This window comes from Carcharodon carcharias, chromosome 34, assembly GCF_017639515.1.
Source record: "Carcharodon carcharias isolate sCarCar2 chromosome 34, sCarCar2.pri, whole genome shotgun sequence".
Classification (NCBI taxonomy): Eukaryota; Metazoa; Chordata; class Chondrichthyes; order Lamniformes; family Lamnidae; genus Carcharodon; species Carcharodon carcharias.
This window is the reverse complement of record NC_054500.1, coordinates 17,292,804-17,317,195: the sequence shown is the minus strand read 5'-3', so window position 1 is coordinate 17,317,195 and position 24,392 is coordinate 17,292,804. Positions and strand designations below refer to the sequence as shown.

At 41.1% G+C, this 24,392-nt stretch overlaps 1 protein-coding gene across 1 annotated transcript in view; it reads left to right on the top strand.

Moving 5' to 3' along the window:
* Positions 1-24,392, top strand: part of arhgap35a (Rho GTPase activating protein 35a) — a 121,178-nt gene that overhangs the window by 31,978 nt on the left and 64,808 nt on the right. Inside the window, exons 2-3 of the mRNA XM_041179504.1 lie at positions 11,731-11,816; positions 13,012-16,899. Of these exons, the coding sequence (XP_041035438.1) occupies positions 13,192-16,899 (3,708 nt within the window). The 5' untranslated portion in view covers positions 11,731-11,816; positions 13,012-13,191. The remainder of the gene's footprint in view (positions 1-11,730; positions 11,817-13,011; positions 16,900-24,392) is intronic.

Sequence of the window (24,392 nt, the reverse complement as noted above, 5' to 3'; positions counted from 1 at the left end):
ATATTTTCCCCCCATGTTTCTGTAACACTGCTCATTAAAATCACTTCTATTTTAATGGTGCTATATAAATGCATTTATAGTATTTAAAGTCTTCAAATTTCAGATCATTCTCGACAGGTGCTGCATTCATTTGGTGACTGTTAATATAATTGTGCTCTTAATTTAAGCCTAGCTATTATACTTGTGCTGCTTGAACTTGGTTAAAATTGTCCATGCAGACAAATGAAACTACCCTTTTCCAAACCACACGTACGGGGTGGTTTTCTTTTGATGGTGAGGTGCACGATTGACCAAGATGCAGTGGGTGATAAATTGTAGCACAAGATTAGGATTGAACTCATACAGTCACCTGCTTTGATGTAAAGAAAATGTCTTGAAAGGTAATGAAAGTCCAGTCCCTGACTAGTCATCTCAGAAACCATTCAGTTGTTTAGAAACTGTTTGGCACAGCCCTTGTATGTATAAGCACAGGTAAATTAAAACAAAAAGCTGGGCTTAAAGGAATGGCAGAGGTTACACGATTTAATAAAGGAAAAGGTTAATTTAGTTAACTGTAGGTAATTAATCTGAAATTAGTAATGAGTAACACTGGTAATACATGAGGATAACAATAGAAAGCTGTCTTACTGGGGGTATGGTTACACTGATCTTTATAAGCAGGATTCTAGGTGGGGATACACAAAATGCAGGTTTTCCATTTTTTAATCATGGCATTAAATATAAAAGGAAGAATGGTGTTGAACCTATAAAAGGTATTAGTTAGGATATGGCGTGTACAGAGTTTTGGGAAACTTATTAAAAACAGAAATCATGCAGCTTAGATATACTCGGGTGATACCAGGGAAGGAATAGAGTTATGATGAGAAATGTGGGTAAAGCCAGGGCTGTATTCAGCAGAGAATGATGGGTGTTATTAGAAGTTTTCAAATTATGTAAGTTTGAGAAGGTAAACGGTTGTACTTTTTAATTTCAAATTGTTAGTGGATCAGTAGCAAAAGGGAATAACTTCAGGCTTAATACTAAAGGAAAACTTATATTGGGAGATTTGGGATTTTTTGATGCAAAGTTATTAGGATATCGAAGTCACCAAAAGCTGATTAATCAGTGGGAATTCAATGCTTGAAGAAAATATTAATAGGTACTGGGAAACAGCAGGAAATGGGAGTAGATAGTTCCTCTGGAGATATCAATAAACATGCAGGATAGGCTGAACTGTTTTTATTGTGAGCATCATTGACAAGGCCAGCCAGCATTTGTTACTCATCCCTAATTACCTTTGAGAAGTTGGCGTTGAGCCACTGCCTTGAATCCATGTGGTGTAGGTGCTTTGTGTGGTTTGGGAGGGAGGTCCAGGATTTTAACGCAGTGGCATTGAAGGAGCAACAATGTAGTTCCAAGCCAGGACGGTGTGAGACTTGGGGAACTTGTGGGTGGTGATGTTCCCATGTTGTCTTTACTTCATTCCATATTTTGCCAAAATAAATTGTGTAAAAGTGCAGCGTGGGTCATTATTAAAATGCTGCCCTTGCCATTTTCCACCTGACCCAATAATGAAATTGTTTCATTGGGACTGTTGAAAAGGTTTGCAGTCCACTGTTGTGCGAGGTATAGCAGCTACTCTTGGTTGTGATTGTGGTAGTTCTAAGCTGTTAACTATAATGTGAAAACTCAACACTTGGATGGTTTATTTGCTTCAAGTAAAGAAGAGTTGAGGCTTTTTGTTTTATTATACTGTGGTGCATTCCATTGTACCAATTTGTTAGGCTTGCTCTTTGGAGGTTCTCTGATATGTCGTTGAATTGAATGCTTTTGGCCTGCTTGTTCCATTGTTCAAGTCTCTTTTCCAGAACAAAAGGTTCTAGTTATGGCTTTCGTGACACCTATCAATGATTTGAACCCTTCTGTTGCTTCTTGTCATTCCTCTACTGTCTGCCTAACTAATGGGCATGAAGGAATGGCTTGGGTTTCTTTAAGGTCTGTCTCGTTGCTAGTTTCCCAAACTGTATTCCATGAATTGGATCAGCTTGACGTATTCCGATTTCATTTAAGCAAATGTGGTAGCCAATTTGCACACAGCAAGATCCCAGCGTAAGTGGAACTTGTGCTCCTCGTGCAAGTGCCATGTTCATTTTTTAAAAATATATTTTCAAGGAACAACATTCTTGTATTTAATGAAAGTCTAATCTTAATTCAAAGTTCCATGTTTCCTAATTATCTATCTTGGTGCAAAAAGCTAAAAATTGGGAGCTATTTGTATGTTTTACATAGCACAATGCCTGCTTTGAGCATCCATCTGAATCATAGGAGCTGTGAACAGGGCCTCGATGTCTCATCTGAACGACTGCATGGAGGCTTAAATCTATAATCTCTCATAGCAAGAGTGCTTTCAACTGAACCAGGCTGATGCAATCTGCTAAAGTTGGGGATTGGGTCGTTGCACTATTAACTGGAAAGGGGCGTGTACTTGATCGTATTTTCTTTATTCTCAAGTAGACCCTAAGAGTAAGTACTGTAACTCTCAAATGTTGGAAAGTACAAGGTAAGTTACCCACTTTTTAAAAAAGAGCGTGTGCCAATTTTGTGGATTTGCTGATAAAACCTTGATAGTCTATATTCTGTCACATCACACTGAACAAAACAAAGACCTCCAAATGAATCTTTATTTTGAACATGAGCAGAGCTAAAATGTGGCCTCACGATGTGTACTTCTGCTGCTGCGGGGCTGTTCCGGTGCCTCTGCCAGTATTTAGTGCCCTCAAGATGATCAATCCAGAGGGCAGTCAAGGCTGTTAGATTTCAGTTGAGAAGCACACTTACTCAAACTACCCATCAGGCCAGCATTTTAATGTCATGGATAATGCCTCTATGGATTGTTTTACCACCTGAGTACCTTGTGATTGATCATCTGAAAGACCTCCAAATACTCAAGTCAGCAGCGCGCATTCACAGTGTGAATACAGCTGTTTGACCCTTTCTGCTTAACAAGGTACCAAAGAACTGTCATACCATCAGTTATATTCCATATTCTGCACTATGACTTTATTTGTCATTGATTCAAGGCTTACATGCCATTCCTTATCAAACCACCTTTTGGCCCTTGACTGAGAGATCAAGTTTGCAACCTGGTTCCAGCACCTTTATGTGCAGTTCTTGAATTGATTAGTGGTAATGTTGTTAGGCATTTCTCAAAACCTTGTTTCAACCTTTTTGTTATACCGCACTTGTCATGTGGGGAATTGTGCACACGAATGTGTGCCCTAGTGCTAATATGTTAAAGTACTGCAACTTCTGTGCTGTTTTACTTTAACCATGAGTTTGGAATGTGTATGACTCATTTGGCTAGAGTCCTTTACCACCCCTGCCCCCGGCCAACCCAACACCTCTGCCAATTTGCCAAAAGGCAGTTTCTCATTTGGGAATTTTGACAGTGTCAGCAGGTTATTTTACTGTGGGGAGCCTGACCTTGTTCTTGGCTTGCATCCATTTTTGCTTTAGTTTGTTCTTGGAATGTGGGCAATGCTAGGAAGGTCCCACTCACTGCTCGCCCTTGATTTTCCTTTTGTAGCAATTGTTTTACAACTGAATAGCCTGCCAAGATGCTTCAGAGGGCATTAAAAGTTAGTTAGGTTTTTAATGACAATCCAGCAATTTTTATGATAGCTGCAAATTATCAGGTTTATTGAACTCTGTCTTGCAACTTGCCATGGTGGCATTTTAACTTGCAGCCACTGGCTTGCGGGTCGAGTACCTTGAATAGTGTACACTTTCCAGAAAGATTGCAGAAAAAGATAAGGTCTGGCTGACATTTTGCCTCTTCACCCATTCTAGTGACGGTGAAGTCAGTTAGATTGCACCACTGATGTTCCAACTAAATTACCTGATTTTTCAGAGGCTAGAGTCAAACCAAGGACACTTCTAGTCAGTTTGACTCAGTACCACTCATCTACTCATTGAGACATCAACAAATTTCAGTAATTTATTCATTTGTGTTTGTTGGTTGGGGCTACTGAGTATTCATTATTTCCACTTCAAAGGAAGGTGAGGAAATGGGACCAGGGAACAAAAAAAAACAGATCAGTGAAAGGTAAATTTACATGGGATATAGGAACATGGAAACATAGAACCTGGAGCAGGAGTAGGCCATTTGGCCCTTTGGGCCTGCTCTGCCATTCAACATGATCACAGCTGATCTGTTTGTGGTTTCAGCTCCACTTTCTGTCCGCACCCCATAACCCTTGACTCCCTTGTCTAGCAAAAATCTGTCCAACTCAGCATTGAATAAATTTAAAGACCCAGCTTTCTCTACTTTCTGGGGGTGAGATTTGCACAGGCTAACAACCATCAGAAAAAAATTATCCTCATCTCTGTGTCAAGAGGTAGACGTCTTACTCTTAAACTATAAACCCTTAGTTTAAGTCTCCCCTACCAGAGGAAACATCCTCTGTACCCTATCAAATCCCCTCAAGTTCTTATGTTCCAATAAGATAACCTCCCATTCTTCTAAACTCCAATGAGCATAGGCCCAACCCATTCAACCTTTCCTCATAGGATAAGCCCTTCATCCCAGGAATGAGTTGAATAAACCTTCCTTGAACTGCTTGAACAGTTATATCTTTTTTTGAAATAAAGAGACCAAGACTGTACACAATACTCCAAATGTGTTCTCACCAAGGCCCTGTACAGTTGCAGTAAAATTTCCCTACTCTTATATTCCATTCCTCTTGTAGTAAATCCCAAGATTCAATTTGGCTTCCTAATCACTTGCTGTACCTGCATACTAACTTTGTTCCATGTATCAGGACACCCAGATCCTTCTGTACCACCTATTCTGCACTCGTTCTCCATTTAAATAGTATACTGCTTTTCTATTCTTCCTACAAGAAAATTTAAAATACAGAAAAAAGCCATTCGGCATGCCAGTATTTGTGCTCCATGCAAGCCTCCTGTCTTTACCCATCTAACTCTATCAGCTCTCCATTTTCTTTTCTATCATATGCTTGCCTAGCCTCCCCAAAAATGCATTTCTACTCGGATTGTCCAACCTATTTGTGTGGAGGGGCCACTTCACAAATTTGTTTTTCACTCCAGGACCGATGAACAAATTTCAGAAAGATAAGGTTTGGCAAACGCTAAACATGAATTTCACTCACCCACACATTCTTTTTCTAGCGCTCACTCCCTTACTCCTCCCCTCGAGACGGCTGGCTCATTCCCCCCCGCGTCGGCTGGCTCGTTTACCCCCTCTGCAACTACCGGGCTGCCAGCCTGATCCCTCTACTCCTTTAAGGGTCCTTATCTTTCTTCCCATCCTCTATTTTATAATTTTTTTTTTTTTGCCAGGATCTGATGAAGGGTTATTGACCTGAAGCATTACCATTGATTTTCTCTTTATAGATGCCACCTGTCTTGCTGAGAATTTCTAGTATTTTCTGTTTTTGTTTCAGGCACTCTGCAGGTTGTTGAAAGTACACTTGGAAGTTGCAGGTTGTTGAAAGTACAATTGGAAGTTATCATGGGAAAGCACTAATGTTGAGCGTTGTCTGGAATAAATGGCTTTTTCTTAGTTGTTTTTACTTGTGGACTTATCTTTTCCAGTTGTTTTTGCCCTCTGCAGCTGACCTTTAATTCTAAGGCATTGTGTGATATGTCAGTTGTTACCACTGTTCTAGACTGAAGGGAAGCGTCGTTTCCTTGATTGTGGATCTGTCAGTAGAACTGTAAAAATATAACACAATATCCTACTAGACTCTGTATAAATTTCCAAAAATAAAACTAAATGACCAGAGTTTAGCTCCTACAGATATCTATCTAGAGGTTTAAAAGCCTACAAATGGATTTTATCCAGTAACGGTGATTGCTGAATATTTAAATGGATCTACGGTTATATTAAGTACATGATCAGCTGATCTGCTTGAGCAAGAAGTAGGATTGCCACAGGATCAATTAGTTAAGTTGAACTCAACATTATTAAATCCGTTTAAAAATTCTTTTATTAAAGCATTGCATTAGGTCTGAAGTTGAGATCTTTTGGTTAACATGCCTTTTTTTTTACACAGGTCAACTGCTCTGCTTATGAGCATATGTACACAGCATAATATTATCAGTAGGAGCTATGGTTCTGTCAAATTTTCTTTCCCTTGCTTCCATGCTCCAAAGTTTAAATACATGTTTAAAAAAAAAAGAATTTTGGACTCTCCTGTTCTGCCTAACTGCAGTCTTTGGGAGGTGCTTAAAAACAGTTTTGTCTCTTGTCCTGCTTTTCCCATTTAAAAAAAATGTACTCGACACCTCTTGCACTTGCATTAAGCTGGAGCTCAGTAATCCTCAGTAATTCTGAGTACACTATCTTATCTAGTTTAATTTTTGCTATTTAAAATTTTTTGCAAGTATTTTTTTGTTGTCTAGCTGCTGTTTGCAATATCAAGCTGTTTCATTCCCTGGAATTGGAGTAAGTGCAATTCCCCTGTCGGTTATGAGACTCTAGCTAGTAGTAATTTATCATGTATACAGGCTGTTTGAACACTTGCATGGCATAATTGAGTTTTTTATATTGATCCCTGAAAGAATTAATGCTACTCTGATGTAATTTTTCTGTTGTGATGGTTGGTGATGGCCTTGATGGTGCATTAGCTTTTTTGCAAGTAACCTCCCATTGTTAGCCGTGCTGTTTTGTCTTAGAGACAATAAGGCCCACAGGATTAATCTGACCATAATTAGTCTTTGTATTCCTGAAATATTTAATATTTATGTTACACTTACTCTGTACATGTTGCTTGATTGCTGGTCTGTTGAACGAATTTCCTGAAATTGCCAAAATTAAACTCGGTTCCCCTATCCTCAGATTGGATGATAATAAAAGGCATTGTCCTGTATAATAAACCATGCAGGCAAAGAGATCCTTGGTTGAACTGGTAGTGTGTGCTGAGAAATCTGGCCTCTGCCAGCAGTTTGTGGTGTGCTACAATTAACATCACAAGATTTCATCAGGTCTGCATTACTGGTGCATGGAGACGGTGGCATAGTTGTATTATCACTGGACGAATAAACCAGGATCTCAGTTAATTTTCATGGGTTCAAATCCCAGTCGAGGATGGAATTTAAATTCAATTAATTAAGAAAAAATCTAATTGAAAGTTAGACTCAGTAATGGTGACCATGATGCAATTATCAATTGTTGTAAAAACCCCCCGGTTCACTAATGTCCTTTAAGGAAGGAAATTTGCCATCCATACCTGGTCTGGCCTACATGTGACTCCAGATTCAAGCAATATGGTTGACTCTTCCCTGCTCTCAAAGGCAGTTAGAAATGGGTAATAAATGCTGGCCTTGACAGAGACACCCACATCCCATGAGTGCATAAGCACATATCTTTAAGCAACCAGCTCCAGAGTTGCTGTGCTGCCCTTTTTGCAGATACTGTGATAGAATGAATGGTATTGATCCCATTAAGGGAAGAGCAATTTTCAAACCAAATACAAATTGCCAGTTCTTCTATTGCAGACTGTTCTCCTTGTAAACATGGCATTCAACAGAATGCCCATCCCAGATGTAACTCATGTCTGATCAGAGCCATGTGGAACAGTAGAGTTTAAAATATTGCTTTCTCTAGGCACAGACATCTTAGTTTAACGTGTTTTGGTCTGTTTCAGACAGATTTCTGTAAAAGCAATTTCATTTGCAAGAGCAGTAGGAACCAATAAAATCTTGAGCTGATTGAATAGCAAGGTCATGGTGCTTTGATGGAGAAGCCCTTCGGTGCAGAGAAGCTTTTAAAATATTTTTTCATGGTTTATGAGCTAGCACTTGTTACCTATCCCTGATTGCCCTTGAGAAGTTGTTTTTGAGACGTCGCCTTGAATTACTGTAATCCATCTGGCGTTGAGACCTGAAGAAATAAGCCATTCGGCCCATCGAGTCTGCTCTGCCATTCAATGAGATCATGGCTAATGTGATAATCCTCAACTCCATTTTCCTGCCTTCTCCCCATAACCCTTGATTCTCTTACTGATTAAAATCTGTCTATCTCAGCCTTGAATATACTTAACGACCCAGCCTCTACAAGCCTCTGCGGTAAATAGTTTCACAGATTCACTACCGTCTGAGAGAAGAAATTCTTATTCATCTCTGTTTTAAATGGGAACCCCCTTACTCTGAGATTATGCCCTCTGGTCCTAGACTCTCCCCCAAGGGGAAACAACCTTTCAGCATCTACCCTGTCGAGCCCCCTAAGAATCTTATATGTTTCAATAAGGTAACCTCATTCTTCTAAACTCCCAATGAGTACAGGCCCAAGCTACTCAACTTCTCATAAGAAAATCCCTCCATACCCTGGATCAACCTAGTGAACCTTCTCTGGACTGCCTCCATTGCCTGTATATCTTAGATAAGGGGACCAAAAGTCTTCACAATATCCTAGGTGTGGTCTAGCTAGTGCCTTGTATAGTTTTAGCAAGGCTTCCCTATTTTTATACTTTTCCCTTTGAAATAAAGGCCAACATTCCATTTGCCTTCCCTATTACCTGCTGAACTTGTATGTTAGCTTTCTGGGGTTCATGTATGAGGACTCCCAAATCCCTCTGTGCCTGAGCTTTCTACAGTCTTTCTCCATGTAAGTAATATTCAGCTCCTCTATTCTTCCTGCCAAAATGCATATCTTCACATTTTCCCACTTAATAATCCATCTGCCAAGTTTTTGCCCACTCACTTTACCTCTCTATATACCTCTGTAGACTTTTTGGTGTCATCTGTGTCATTAGTACACCCATAGTGCTGCTGGGAAGATGGTTCATAATTTTGATCCATTAACAGTGAGGAAATGGCAATAGAATTTTAAGTCAGGTGGTGTGTGGCTTGGAGAAAAAAACTTGCTGGTGGTGATGTTTCCATCTGTCTGCTGCCCTTGTGCTTCCAGGAGGTACACGTTGGAAGATGCTGTCGAAAGAGCTTGTTGAGTTGCTGCAGTGCATCTTGTAGATGGTACACGCTGATGCCACTGTGGGGGGACAGAATGTTTAAGGTGATGAATGGGGTGCTGATGAAACAGGCTGCTTTGTCCTAGATGGTGTGAAGGTTCTTGAGTATTGTTGAAGCTGCACTCACCCAGGCAAGTGGAGAGTATTCCATCACTCTCCTGACTTGTTCCTTGTAGATGGTGGACCAGCTTTGGGGCGTCAGGAGGTGAGTTACTCACCACAGGGTTCCCAGCCTCTGACCTGTTCTGGTAGCCACCGTATTTATATGGCTGGTCCAGTTAAGTTTCTAGTCAGTGGCAGCCCACAGTATTTTGATGGTTGTGATTCAGTGGTGTTCATGTTGTTGAATGTTAAGGTAAGATGGTTAGACTCTCTTGTTGGAAATGTTCATTGCTCAGCAATTGTGTGGTGCAATTGTTACTTGCCTCTTATCAGTCCAACTCTGAAAGTTGTCAAGGTTTTGCAGCATTTGGACACTGAGTGCTTCAGTGTCTGAGGACTTGCGCATGGTACTGAACACTGCAATCATCAGTGAACATCCCCACCTTATGATGGAGTGAAGATCATTTATGAGGTTGTTGAAGATGGTTGGGCCTAGGACACTACCCTGAGGAATTCTTACAGGGGGTTCCTGGCCCTGAGATGATTGACCTCGAACAACTGCAGCCATCTTCCTTTGTGCTTGGCATGACTCCGACCAGTGGAGAATTATCCCTCTGCTTCCCATTGACTTCAATTTTCTTGAGCTCCTTGATGCCACACTTGTTCAAATGCTGCCTTAGTGTCAAGGGCAGTCACTCTCCTCTTGCCTCTTGATTTCAGCTCTTTTGGCTATGCTTGGTCCAAGGCTGTAATGAGGTCAGGAGCCAAATGGCTCTGGCAGAACCCAAACTGAGCATTGTTGAACAGGTTATTCTGTGTAAGTGCCGCTTGATGGCACTGTTGTTGACTCCTTCCATTGCTTATGATTGAGAAGAGGCTGATGGGGAAGTAATTGGTTGGGTTGGATTTGTCCTTTTTGTGGACCTGGGCAACTTCCAACATTCAGGTAGATGCCGGTGTTGTAACTATACTGCAACAGCTTGGATAGGGACATGGTTAGTTCTGGAGTATGTCAGGATCTTGAGAGGACTAATAGCCTTTGGTGTATCCCATGCCTTCAACCATTTCTGTTCACTCCACGTGATATCAAGATTTGGCTGAAGACTGGCATCTGTGATGCTGCGGGCCTCAGAAGGACGTAGAGATTGATCATCCACTCTGCACTTAACGCTGAAGATGGTTGCAAATGCTTCAGCAGTGTCTTTTGCACTGATGTGCTGGTTCCCCCATAATTGGGATGGGTGGAGCTGCCACCTGTAGTTAGTCACTTAATTATCTACCACCATTTGCAATTGGATGTGGCAGAACTTAACAGGGCCTTGTTTTGACCCGTTGGCTGTGGGATCGCTTGCAAGTGGCAGCTCATTGATTTGGGGTAACAATCGCTATTTATTTGTCCCAGTATTTTTTTTACAGTGATAGCAAATCAAAACTCAGGCTGAGTTGCCTTTCTCGCAGCAGCGGCAATAGCATAGAGCAGAGGCTAGTGGTATCCTTACTGCAGGAGATATATAATAGGCTAGTTGGGGTGGATGTGCAATGGGAACGATTGATTATAGGTGCACAATGTAGGTTAGCGAAGCACTGGGTTCATTCCTAGAGAAATACCATTCAAAAGTAGGAGTTATGGTGACTTAAATGGAACCTTGGTTAGACTGTAACCAACTGTTGACCTCCCCATTATAAAAATTATATGGAGGCATTGGAGAAGTTGCAAAAATAATTGAAAAGGATGATACCAGATTTGAGAGGGTGCAGCTAACAGGAAAGGCTGAACTGGCTGGGGCTATTTTTTCCAGAGTAGAGGGCTGACCTGATACAGGCCTTAAAATTCTGAATAGGTTTGTCAGAGTTGACATAGAGAAGATGTTTCCACTTGTGGGGAAGACCAAAGCTAGGCATAATAAATATAACCGCCAAAAATCAAATAAATTCTGGTGAAACTTCTTTAATCCGAGAGTGGTGAGAATGCGAGACTTGCTACTACAAGAAGTGATCAAGATGAATAGGGTAGATGCATTTAAGGGGAAGTTAGCTAAGTAATGCAGGAAAAGTGAATAAAAAGGATATTTTTATGGAGTTACATGAAGAAAAATGAGAGGATGTTCGTGTTGAGCAGTTGGGCCAAATTACCTGTCTGTTTGTGCTGTAAAATTCCAGTAATTCTATAAACTATGTATGAAAAGTACCAAGCAGTACAATTAGGTTATAGATTTTGTCCTTTCAAGCTTGCCTGATCCATGTTTTAATCTATGTAACAATAGGTAGTGCTGGTGGATTAGGGATGAATGAAGAATCAGAACTCTCGATATTCCATTCAGCTTACTGAGTGCACGAGATACATTACACCTCAGGCTTCTCAATGTATTTTCCCGTTGTAATCCTGCAGCCTTTTGTAATTCTTCAATGTGATTTCAGCACTGCTTTAATTATGAAACAAAGAATAAATTTAAGAGGCAGAGATTAAATAAAAATATAATTTTAAATCTTAGGTTTTATATCATATCCAGAAACTTGAATGTTAAGCTATTTCTGATGCTTTTTGAATCTGTACATCAAATTCATGTCACTAAAAAAATTAATTCTGTAATGGTGAGGTAGGAAACTTAGAGTTTTATCTCTACTTTAATCATCTTTCTCTTTTTTCCCTCCCCAGCATGAAATTCACTGGAATGAGCAGAGAATAATTGGTGAATGGAAGTGATATTGAGACAAAAGCTCACCCACAAGTTGAAAGTGGAGGTAAATACCCTAAGTGTGCGCGTGTTCAATGGAATAATTTTACATTGTTGAATGACCATAACATTGTGCTCAATTCCTCAGTGGTGGTTATGTGATACTGCAGCACTCTCAGAAGTTATTTTACTCAACTAATATAGCACAGCAAGGTTGTCATAGATTAAATAAAACTAATAGTTTGTATCAACACAAGCTCTCATTAAGTCAGCAGTAAGAAATAATTGATTTTGATAGAAATTTCAGTGCAAAATATTTCCATTGTCTCTGATTTAATCAGTGAGTTGCTAAGCCATACAGATCAGGAAGATCCCAAATTCAGTCTGTGATTTGTGTTTTAGCCTTTGGGCACACTACTGTTCCTGCAGTTGGTGTCGGTGCCTCTGGATTAAGGAAAGGAAAATTGTCCAGGATTTCCTGCTCTTGATTACTATCTCGTGACTCTTACTGCAAGTGTGCGTGTATTAGGTTGACTGATTTTGACTTGATTGTGTTATCTGCTGCGGTCAAATATCCTGCTGACAATTAGGGTTGAGACATTAGTCATGGTCATTTGGGTGAAGTAGTGTAGAACTGGCCAGTGTCTGCAACCATGAGTTAGCACCAATATGGAAAGGAATGGAAGGAATTACTGAAGGAGGCTTTTCCTCAAGTATATGCAAGTATATGAGCAAAATGATAAATTTGAAACTTGAATTTTGGACCTGCAGCTAACTTAGACATGCGATGTTTTGGCGATTTAAAAAGAAGAGTGGAAAACACTTTAGATAGTTCTTTGTCCCATAGCCCACCATTATTTGCATGGCAGCATCACTCAGCGGGTAAAATTACTGTTGTAGCTTTGGAGACTTATTATCTTGTTTCACTTTCAAGTTTGGGTGCTGTTCAGTTGATTTGAGATTAGGTTGCACAGTTGTTTTTTTTTGGCTTGTTTGAAGTAATCAAATGCACTGTTGGAAATACTAAATGTTACTAAAAATTACATTTCAATCTTGTGTTAGTTCATCACCTCCCATTTCTGCCATCACTGGCAACAGCCCTATAACCATCAGTACTTCACCTTCAATGTTGAGAGCAACAATTTTGAAAAGACAATGTACATTTGCAGATTTTTGTTAAAAGTTCAATTGGGCATAGGATACCGTCACTTTGCAGTTTCATTTTCCAACCCTAATTAATTTTTCATTTTTTTCTTTTACAGGGAGTTACTGGGACCGTCGACTTTTAGCTGCCAGGGGCAGAAGGATAGTAACACTGAGGACCACGAAAACATGGGATCTGAAGCTCGTGCTGCAAAAGGTGTCAGTCTATAATTGTACTGCGAGCAATCTGAGTTCTATGGTGGTACTGCTATTGACCCTGTCAGGATGATCGGATAATTATGATGGCAAAGAAACAGGATGTGCGGATCCCAAACTACAGCATTAGTGTCGTGGGATTATCTGGGACGGAAAAAGAGAAGGGCCAGTGCGGAGTTGGGAAGTCATGTTTCTGCAATCGATTTGTACGCCCTAAAGCCGATGAATTTCATCTTGACCATACATCTGTCCTCAGCACCAGTGACTTTGGGGGCCGTGTTGTTAACAATGACCATTTTTTGTATTGGGGTGAGGTTGGTAGAACAGTGGAGGAAGGAGTGGAATGTCGAATTCATGTGGTGGAACAAACTGAGTTCATTGATGATCAGACTTTTCAGCCTCATCGGAGCACTGCCCTGCAGCCCTATATTAAACGTGCTGCAGCAACCAAATTGGCATCCGCTGAAAAGCTGATGTATATTTGCACTGACCAGTTGGGTCTGGAACAAGACTTTGAACAGAAGCAGATGCCAGAAGGGAAACTACTGATCGATGGTTTCCTTCTCTGCGTAGATGTCAGCCGGGGTATGAACAGGAATTTTGAGGAGCAGCTTAAGTTTGTCACAAATTTGTATAACCAAATAATAAAAACAAAAAAACCTATTGTGGTGGTGCTGACAAAATGTGACGAAGGCGTGGAACGGTACATACGTGAGGCACACTCCTTCGCCATGACAAGAAAGAACCTCCAAGTGGTGGAGACATCAGCTCGATCGAATGTCAATGTGGAACTGGCCTTTAGTACTTTAGCGCAGCTAATAGATAAAAGCAGGGCAAGACCCAAAATAACTCCATACTATGAAGCGTTGAAACAACAAAGTCAACTAATAGCTCATGGAAAAGATAAGTATGAATTTATCATTAGCCACTGTGTCACACATCATAATGAAAGTTGGATGAATGCCACTAGGAAAATGCAGATGAAACCTGAATTCCAGGAGTATGTGTATCTAGAAGGAACTCTGAAGGCCAAAAAACTGTTCTCTCAGCATGTCCTGATGCTCAAGGACAAGCACATTGACCACTTAAAGAACAAGTACCTCAATAGACTTGTGCTCGCCCTTGATGCCCTTTTTCCAGATCTGAACGAGATTGAAAACTTGAATTGGCCCACAGCACAGCAGAGATTGAAGACCAAGCAGGATTTCTCAGCCTGGTTTGTTGTTCTTAGTGAGACACCATGGGATAAAACTGATCATATTGACAAAGTGGACGACGACAGGATTCCATTTGACTTGTTGGCTGGGAAATGTGCAGAAGATCAATTTAAAAAGCATTTGGAGAAATTGAAGAATGAAAGAAAGAAAGCTGAGATGAGGAGAGCTTTTAAGGAAAACCTGGCATCATCACCTTTTATAACCCCTGGAAAACCATGGGAAGAGGCTAGAAGTTTTGTTATGAATGAGGAATTCTATCAGTGGCTCCAAGAGCATGAATACCAAGATATTTACAGTAGACACCAACGTGAGATCATAGATAAGGCCAAGGATCAGTTTCAGGAATTGCTTTTAGAGTATTCAGAGTTGTTTTATGAATTGGAGTTGGATGCGAAGCCCAGCAAGGAGAAAATGGGTCTCATCCAGGATGTTTTGGGAGAAGAACAACGATTTAAGGCACTTCAAAAGCTGCAAGCTGAGCGGGATGCTCTTGTCTTGAAGCACATTCATTTTGTGTACCATCCGACAAAAGAGACTTGTCCAAACAGTCAGAAATGTATGGACAGTAAAGTTGAACAGTTGTTGGCTGCTAGATTTTATCGATCTTCTGACCGAAGCCATGTGAATTCTCATTTGGACTCCAGTGCTGACAAACTCAACCTTGTACTTCTTGGCAAGGATGGACTTGCACATGAACTAGCTAATGAGATTCGAGTGCTATGTACTGATGACAAGTATGTGCTTGAGGGCAAAATGTATGAGCTATCATTGAGACCGATAGAAGGAAATGTGAAACACCGGGTTAATTCTTTTCAGACACCGACCTTTCAACCTCATGGTTGCCTTTGCCTCTACAACTCCAAAGAATCGCTGTACTACATAAAGGAGAGCTTAGAGAAACTGAAAGAGTCTACTTTAGACCGAAGGGACAATCATTTAGCGCAGTTGCCTCTAACACTAGTTCTAGCAAACAAAAGGGAGAGCGGTGGAGAAACACTACAGACTTTGAGGAACCATGGCCAACAACTTGCCAACAAATTGCAGTGTCCTTTTGTTGATGTAACTTCTCTCAGTGTAGGTTCTGGGCGAAACTTTAGTGAATTGCAAATCAATCAGGCTTTGAAAGGCTTGTTGGATACCATGAAACGCAATTTGAACCTAGTAAGTGCATCCCCCAGCATTAAAGACTTAACTGATGCAGATCTTCGAATAGTAATGTGTTTGATGTGTGGTGATTTATTTAGCGTGGATGAAGTCCTCTTCTCCATCATTCAACCTCATTTTTGTAGCTCATTGCAGCCTGGGAACAGCAATTCGGTAATGCTTGAATTAGCAATTGGAGCAGTGCGTAAGAGTGTTGAACTATCGATTCTTTCCTATCATTCCTCTTTCAACATAAGGAAAAACCAGTTAGTCCATGGATACATTGTTTTTTATTTGGCTAGGCGCAAGGCTTCTTTAGCAATGCTCCGTGCCTTTTTGTCAGATGTGCAAGACATCATCCCGATTCAGTTAGTAGCAATCACTGAAGGAGCTGAAGTGTCAGAGAGCGATGTCTCACGGGACCAGCTTGAAGAAGGCCAGGAAATTGCTCATGAGATCTCTGGCAGGTTTACTGGAATACCTAGCGGACAGCTGTTTCAGCACAATGTGGAGATTTTTGCTCCATTTTTCAGAGATGCGGCTGAAAAGAAAATCTTCGTTGAAGCTTCACACATGTATGACAATGCAGCAGAAGCATGCAGCAACCCAGAAGAAGTGTTTAACTTTTCTCCCAGGCCTAGCTCACCCCTCAACAATTCGAACTGCTTTGACTATGATGAGGATATTGAAGGCCCACCACCCTATGTTGCACTTCGAGATGAAACCTCCGGGACTCCAGTGACTAAAGAGCAATCCAAGCTCTTAATGGACCTTGAAGGGAATGACAACTACTCACTGTACAGCACATTCAGCTCTTTTGAGAGGCTAAATAACAAAGTACCTCCTCCTGTAAAACCAAAGCCAATGGTACATTTTGACAAACTGATGAAGAAAATGGATCCCTCTGAGAAAGAACCAGCCAACAAAGAAATGCCAAGAAAACCTTCAACTGTAAGTTGGGCACCTTCTGACGATGGATCATACACCTCTGATTATGCAGAACCAATAGACACCTTGGTGAGACCAAGAGGGGATGAAGAGAATATCTACTCAGTACCACATGACAGCACCCAGGGCAAAATTATCACAATTCGGAATTCTATTTCTGCAAAATCCCAGTCGAATGGAAGTGGTAATGGGTCAGACAGTGAAATGGACATCAGTTCTTTGGAGCGCCAGAGGAAACTTTCCTCTGTCAGCAAACCAGCGTTGTATAGAGATCGATCCAAAAGGTTAGGCAAGTTTGCAAGTTATCGAACAAGTTTCAGTGTTGGCAGTGACGATGAACTTGGGTCTCTATCATCACAGAAAAAAGCAGAAGCTGATTCTTCATTGCCTAAGGGAGATAATACCACCAATACGTATGAACCGGATGGAGATGAGTCAAAGCGAGGGAAGCTTCTACGTAGCTTGAGAAGGCCAACGTCAAGGGTAAGAGTCTAGACTCCGTTACAGAATTCTTCCTAACAGTAATTGTGAGCCAAAATACACTGCGCTCCCCGTTATCATTTAAAACATCAGAAATTGATTGGTAGAAATAAAATTTGAACTCTTCGAATAATTAGCATGTTGCTTTTTGTAAAATATACTGGGCATAACCACTATTCTCCTGTTCACGAAAATGTCATATTATGGGACCAGTATTCCAGAGGCCTGGAAACAACTTCAAGCCCCACTGTGACATGTGGGAGATTTAATTTCAATAAATCTGCAATTACAAAAAATTAGTACTGTGCCAGTAATAGTGACCATAGCTGTCATAAGATCTGTGAACCAGATGGGAATTTTAGTAAAGGAAAGCTACTGTCCTTGACCTGTCTTGTCTAAATGTGACTTCAGACCCACCAGCCATGTAGTTGACTCTTAACTTCCCTCCCAATGACCGAGCAAGCAACTCAATTGTGAAGAAGATAGCTCAGCACCATCTTAAGGATAATTAGGGATGGGCTGTAAATTCTTGCTTGCCAGCATTACCCACTTCCCATAAATGAACAAAAAGTATGATGTTTGTTTAGTGTTTTCAAAGACTTTAAGTAAAGTGTGATTTTGCACATGAATTTTTTTTGTCCGATGTACATTTGACCTGTACAGACTCTGTCATACAATTCCGACATTGTCAAGGGTACCTGGAGAATGTTTTGTGCTGCATAACTAGCTCAAATACTGGTGGCGACAAATCTTGCTGTTGACAGGAATAGTTTATGGCAACCAATTGAATATCACCCAAAGGGAGATCTGTAAATACAATAGAACTTATTAGCTTAAGTGCTTTATCTCTTGTAGAAAATGGATACAGTAGGATGCCAACTTACATTTCTCAGCACCACTAACGTCAGAAAAAGCCCCAAGGCATTCTGCAATCGGACAAACGTTGACCGAGCCAATGGAGTGGATAATGGGATGTTGGGATGGATGACTAAAAGCTTGGTTGGAGACGGAGGTTTTAAAGAGGGTCTTAAAAGAACAGGGGGATGGAGTGGTTTATGGAGAGATGGCTGAAGGAACTACCACAAATGGGAAGAGCAAAAAGGAGTGAGGGATGCACAAGAGGCCAGAGTTGAAGGAACAGAATTCTTGGAGGGTTGTTTGGAGATTGGGAGGAGCAAGGCCATTGAGGGATTTTAGCATGAGGATGAGAATTTAATTTTCCTGCAATTCTAGTTTAATTGCTCTCAAATCCCAACTGTGGTGAATAGCACATGCTGTTGAGTAATGTATTTGGTAAAATGTTGTCTTCATGTGATGAATTGCTTGAGTAGCACCAGTGTTTCAAAAGCAGTCAGTTTTCCTTATTGCCCTGGTTTGAGGGAAGGGCTGTTAGCCAGCACATTGGAAGAACACCCTGCTGCTTTGTGAGTACTACCATGGAGTTTACTGTCCAGCAGCAGAGGCAGATGGATCTTCAGTTTAGCATTTCATCTCTCAGTATTGCACAAAGCTGAGATTGTGTTGAAGTCCTGACGTGATGGTGAAACTCTCGACCTTTTAATTTGGAGGCAGGAGTGCTGTCTGTTGAGCTAAGCTAATATTCAGTTATATTTGTATACCATCTGAGATCTGCTGTGCTCAACAACATCTCAAGTGTTTAGTAACAGCTGCTTTTGTTGAAAGAAAATTTGAAAGTTCTTCTGTGATTGCCAACTGCTTAATACTAAGCTTCAACTTTGAAAAGATACTGCACAAATAGAATAATAGCCCGACTTGAAGGTACAAAAGACTTCTTCAGAAGATTTTGAGTTTCACTCGAGTGGTGCATGAGTAGTTTTACAAAAGCATTGAGTAAACTTTGTTTTGGCATCCTAGCCAATTAAAGAAAATTTTAAATTATATACTCCATTTTTTGATGTTCTCTGCCTGACTTAGTTTGCTGTTTCTTGCCCTGTAATCATAGGCAGTCCCATGCTTACACATGTTCTGATTGCCATCTTGGTTAATGGTGGCCTTTGAGGGAGGTGGCTGCCAAGGTATCGGAAGTGCTCAATTCCGGAGTGTCTCCTTCATATATGTGAGGTAGATTATTGGCTGACCAGGTGTGGGTAGATATAGTTTTTGTTTTGACAACATTCAAGGACAGGCTGAGTTTTTGTGTGCAGAATTGAACAGAGACACAATGGTGTACATATCCATAGATCCCTGAAGGTAGCAGTGCAGGTAGATAAGGTTGTTAAGAAGTCATATGGGATACTTGTCTTTATTAGCCGAGGCAAAAAATGCAAGAGCAGGGCGGTTATGCTGGAACTGTATAAAATGCTGGTTAAGCCACAACTGGAGTACAGAGTGCAGTTCTGGTCACCACATTATGGGAAGGATTTGATTGCACTGGAGAGGGCACGGAGGAGATTTACCAGGATGCCGCCTGGGCTGGAGGGTTTGAGCTATGAGGAGAGATTGGATAGGCTGGGGTTGTTTTCCTTGGAGCAACAAAGGTTAAGAGGAAACCTGATAGAGGTGTATAAGATTGAGGGGCATAGGGTGGATAGGAAGGCACTTTTCCCATTAGTGGACGGGTCAATAACCAGGGGGCATAGATTTAAGGTAAGAGGTAGAAGGCTAAGAGGAGTTGAGTTTTTTTTCTCCCAGAGGGTGGTAGGAGTCTGGAACTCTCTATCTAAAAGGGTGATTGAGTCACACACACTCGTAACATTTAAGAAGTATTTAGATATTTACTTGTGTTGCCATAGCCCCCAGGGCTATGGGCCAAATGATGGAAAATGGGATTAGTGCAGTCAGACCTTTGACCAGCATGGACGCAATGGGCCAAGTGGCCTCCTGTGTTGTAGACGTCTGAGAGAGAGTGGCTTGCAAATCTGGTGCAGAATGAGCAACAGCACTGCAGTCACCTGCAAACTAGATAATGTGTGTCACTGGTCAGTTTAGTTTAGGCACAGGGGTGATTGATGAGAGTTTTTCATATAGGTGGTATTTAGCAGTGACACCAGAGGGCAGTTGATATTTGAGGTCATTAGCTGCTGTCAGGTAGATTGTAAGTAATATGAGGGCTATCATACAGCCTTGCTTGACCCCAGTGCAGATTTTGAAGACATCTATTTCAGATCTCTCAATCAAGACAGTTGAAGTCATATCATGAAGTGGTTGCAGGATTGTGAAGAAGTTTCTCGGGCATCCAAATCTTTGGAGCACAATCCAGAGTCTCATGATTTAGTGAGTCCTATTTCCAACCAGGATGGCAGTCATTTACCAGATTCCATTAATGCTGAGCAGCAACCTGTACTTGGGTGCAGGAATAATACAAGAATGATTGAAAGGAAACTCCATTTTGAACTTGAGACTGAAGTTAGTTTTCCTTTGAAAAGCATCATTGCTTAAATTGGAACACATTTATTATGGGTCTATGACTTCCTTGCAAGTTCTAAGTTCCCCCCAAAAATTACTTGGTTTACTTTTTAACAGCATTATACAAGTTTCTGCTCGAGGTTCCACACAGCTTTCTCAGTTATATCAGTCTCTGGGGATGGCAATTGGACTGGGGCACGGATTAGAGGGAGCAAAAATTATACTGGAATGCATGCTAGCTTTTCCTCATCAGTATTGCTAGCAGGTCAGAGTGGAATTTTGAATGAAGTTATTGGTTACTTTGATTCAGAAGGGAATGAGGTGCAGAAACTCCCATGTAAGAAAGAAAATATAAAAGAAACTTCCCTCTCCTGCCATCAAATTCTTCCATTCTCTCCTCTCAAGATAATGGTTTGGTGACTCCTAGCAGCACTATGCACGACTAGTCATTCTTCATTTATGAATCAAGATAGTGAGTATTTGGAGGTTACTCCTGTTTGGAGCCTAACGCTATCATCTGGTGATACCCACGATTCACGTATTGACAAGCTGGTGATATCTTGGGTTAGTGGCTATCCTGTCCCTGGGTGAGGTAAGAAGCTTCAGCAGACATCAAGCTGTATTTCATCACATGGTAGGATTCGCTTTTGTTGATCTCTGTGTAGAAATCAAAAATACTGGAAATGAGTGAATTAATGCTGGTGCTGTGATTACAGGAACATTCCTAGCATCTGTTTGGCATTTAAAGCTTTCTTTTTCAAGTCAGTTGACATTTGCACTCAATCATTTTTTGACAGACCAGGCTATAAGCAGTGGGTTATTCAAAATTTACTTTAAGCTTTTAAGAACTAACAGATGCGATGCTATGGTGTGGTGTGAGGTCTTTGTTTTAACGTAATTTTGTTTTAATTTTTGTCCTCTGAAAGATAGTCAAGAAGAGTGGAATATTTTCCACTTTGTGAGAATCAAGCATTCCTAGTTCCAGTGTAGTAGAGAGTCGATACAGAGTAAAGTTTTTGGTACCCTTTCCCCATTAATGCTCTGATCTTGAATTTCAGGTTCACTTCCCATTCCTGATACTGGGTGACGCTGGACATACGTTTGTGTCTGAACATAACTGCCAACTTTAAGCCATTTTATAGTGTGGACGTGTACCCATTGCACACAAGATTGAAGTAGCTCAAACCCATTCTAGTTAAGACATTGCAGCTGTGCTAAGAGGAGATTCTGATTCAATTAGCCTGGGCTTGTTTTAAACCTAGGTCCCAAAGGTCGAAGGCCAGTGTCGTCAACAACTGTGCCCCAGTTCTCTAGTGGGTAATGATTAAACCTGTGTATGATGCAATAGCTCTCAAGTTTCAAAGCTCCACATTCCTAGGAATAATAAATTGTTCCATTTAGGATTCTATTTTATATTGCTTTCTAATGTGCAGTGCCTGGTGCAGTTTTGCCATGATTGGCCAATAATCCCAGTCAGATTTAGATGGCTCGAGTGCTATCACACTTCAATTATTTGGAACGTGTTGTGCGCCATTATGAAACTGGACATGGTACATGCTAATGATTGGCAGTCAAACTTGGGACTTAACTGAGCATTTTTAAAACTCAATTTTAGAATATTAATATTTTCTTTAAAATGGGAACCTTGTCAGACATTGGCCTGAATCTTCAAATATGGAGTGGTGAATGACCCCACTCAAGTTGCTGATGTGCCTCAGGACCCTGAGGAAGTCCTGATGCGTGCACATGCGTGGTACCTACGTGGTGAGTTTAAACTTGCAATTGCTGGTTTTATCCTCCCCAGATTGTTCTTTGATTCCCGATGACAGTGGGATCAGATGGCCATAGAGTCTGGCTGTTTGCACTATATTTAACCTGTTTTTACTCAAATTTACTTAGAGCTTTTCCTAGCAGGTGTAAAGCTTGTTGAGGAGTACAGCTCAAAGTAAATCAACTGGAGTGTCAAAGCACTCCAACACAGTAACAAGCCCAGCAATGCTCAACCCCTCCCCTCCCCCTGCCTTCTGGCAATTCTCACCCTCTCTCTGGACTCAGCTCTTGAATCTCCTGTTCAGCTGATGTCAGGAGAGAAAACATTGTAGGGGAGTGTGTTGGGAGGAAAATGTGCATTTTGCATTTCTTGGTGGGAAGTGGGTGAGCACTGTCAGGAGAGGGGTGCGGGGTGAGCACTGTCAGGTGAGGGAAGAGGTTGAGCCAAGACCAGAAGGAGCAAAAGTTCTAACGTAAAGTGGCAAATTCACAATTTAAGTCACAAACAGTTCCGCTCAGTTCCAACGCTGACCAGCAGATCTGGGCCATTATCTTGGAGACTGGTGTGGCACTGCAGCGCACTGTGCATAACATGCTCTTCTGTCATGTTATTTTCATCATGTCTGGTTATCATGCTTTTTCCGTTCTTTCCAATTCTTTTTTGTCTTTTTAAACTTGCCTTCCCTTGCAGCTTCCCAGTTGTCTCAATGATACTTGATGTTCAGTGTTGGGTTCAGCTGTCCCACCTCCAAATTTATTTTTAAGCAGCAATTCTTTTATTCCCGACAAAACCGATATTACCTGATCCTCCACTGCTTTTCAAAGAAAACCCCTGCTGTGACTTCATGACCTTCCAATGCAGTTTACAGCCAATGAAGCACTTTTGAAATGTCGTCACTGGTGTGATAATGTAGGAAATGTTGAAAGTCAATTTGCATGCATCAAGTTCCCATGAACAGCAATAGAAACTAGGAGCTGGAGTAGGCCATTCAGCCCTTAGAGCCTGTACTCCCATTCAGTATGATCATGGCTGATCCTCTATCTCAATGCCATTTTCCCGCTTTCTCACCTTGATGCCTCTAATATCCAAAAATTTATCAATTTCTTTCTTGAATATATTCAGTGAACCAGCCTCCATAGCCTTCTGTGGTAGAGAATTCCACAGGTTGACCACCCTCTCAGTGAAGAAATGTTTCCTCCTTTCAGTCCTAAATGGCCTGCCCCATATCCTTAGACTGTGGCCCCTGGTTCTAGACTCCCCAACCAGGGGAAACTGATTGAGTAATCTGTTTGTGATGAATTGTTGAGGGATGACTACTGTTCAGGACACGAAGGAGAGCTCTCCTTTTTAAAATAGTGCCCTGAGGTTTTTTGCATCTGTCTCAAGTCTCACCCAAAAGATGATACTTCCGATAGTGTAACACTCCCTCATTATGTTTGTGTGGCTCTGGGGTGAGATCAAATGCAATATGTGCAAATATATATACGGTTTTGGAGTTTGAACCTGATCATATTACTTGACACTCCTACAATTTTCTAAAAACTGTTTCAATTACATTGGTGGCGCTGACATGTTGCATGGATTAAGACGATGAATCTTCTGACTTAGCATGAGGGATGAAATTTCTCGATGTACTTGTGTTTCTCTATAAAATGCCAGCATGATCTCTAACCTGCATGAATCTGCTTAGGAATAATTACCCTCTAACTGACCTAGGAAGGCATATCAATTGTGCCTTTCAGCATTAAAAGGACACATTGAATTACAGATACAGAATAGTATATGATGTGGCATTTGGTAGAGTACACCTGTGCTTATAAAAAATAGTTTTCTTATGCCTTTTAACATGATAGCTGCAGAGGCTTTGCACTAATGTACCATAAATTTGTAAAATGAGCCTAGGTGCGATCTAATGTCCATGGTGTGCAAACAGTGTAAATACACTTCAACGTGTGTACAGAGAATAGCACGGCTGTGTAATGAGAACACTATATACTGTCTATGGGGTTAGATGCTGTCTCTCTACCCCTCTGTCTGCCCCTTCTCCCTCTCTCGGCCTGTCTCTCCCCCCCCCGCCCCAAAGCCTACTCTTAAAGGAGTGGACTCTCCATAACTGCTGTTTCTTTAGTAAAAAGCAAATTAATTCAGATCTCAGTGGTTACTTTATTACTTTTTTGGTCTGTTTCTCCTGATTGGCTGGAAAGGTTTCATTTTTTTTAAATCATGTGCGCGTGGGGGAATGGTGTGATTACTGAAGTACTGTTCAGGCGTAACGACCTGATTGGGAAGAATTCCTGAGTGCAGCCGAACTGAATCAATCGTCATTATCGATGAGGTGGTTCTTAGATTCATCTAACTA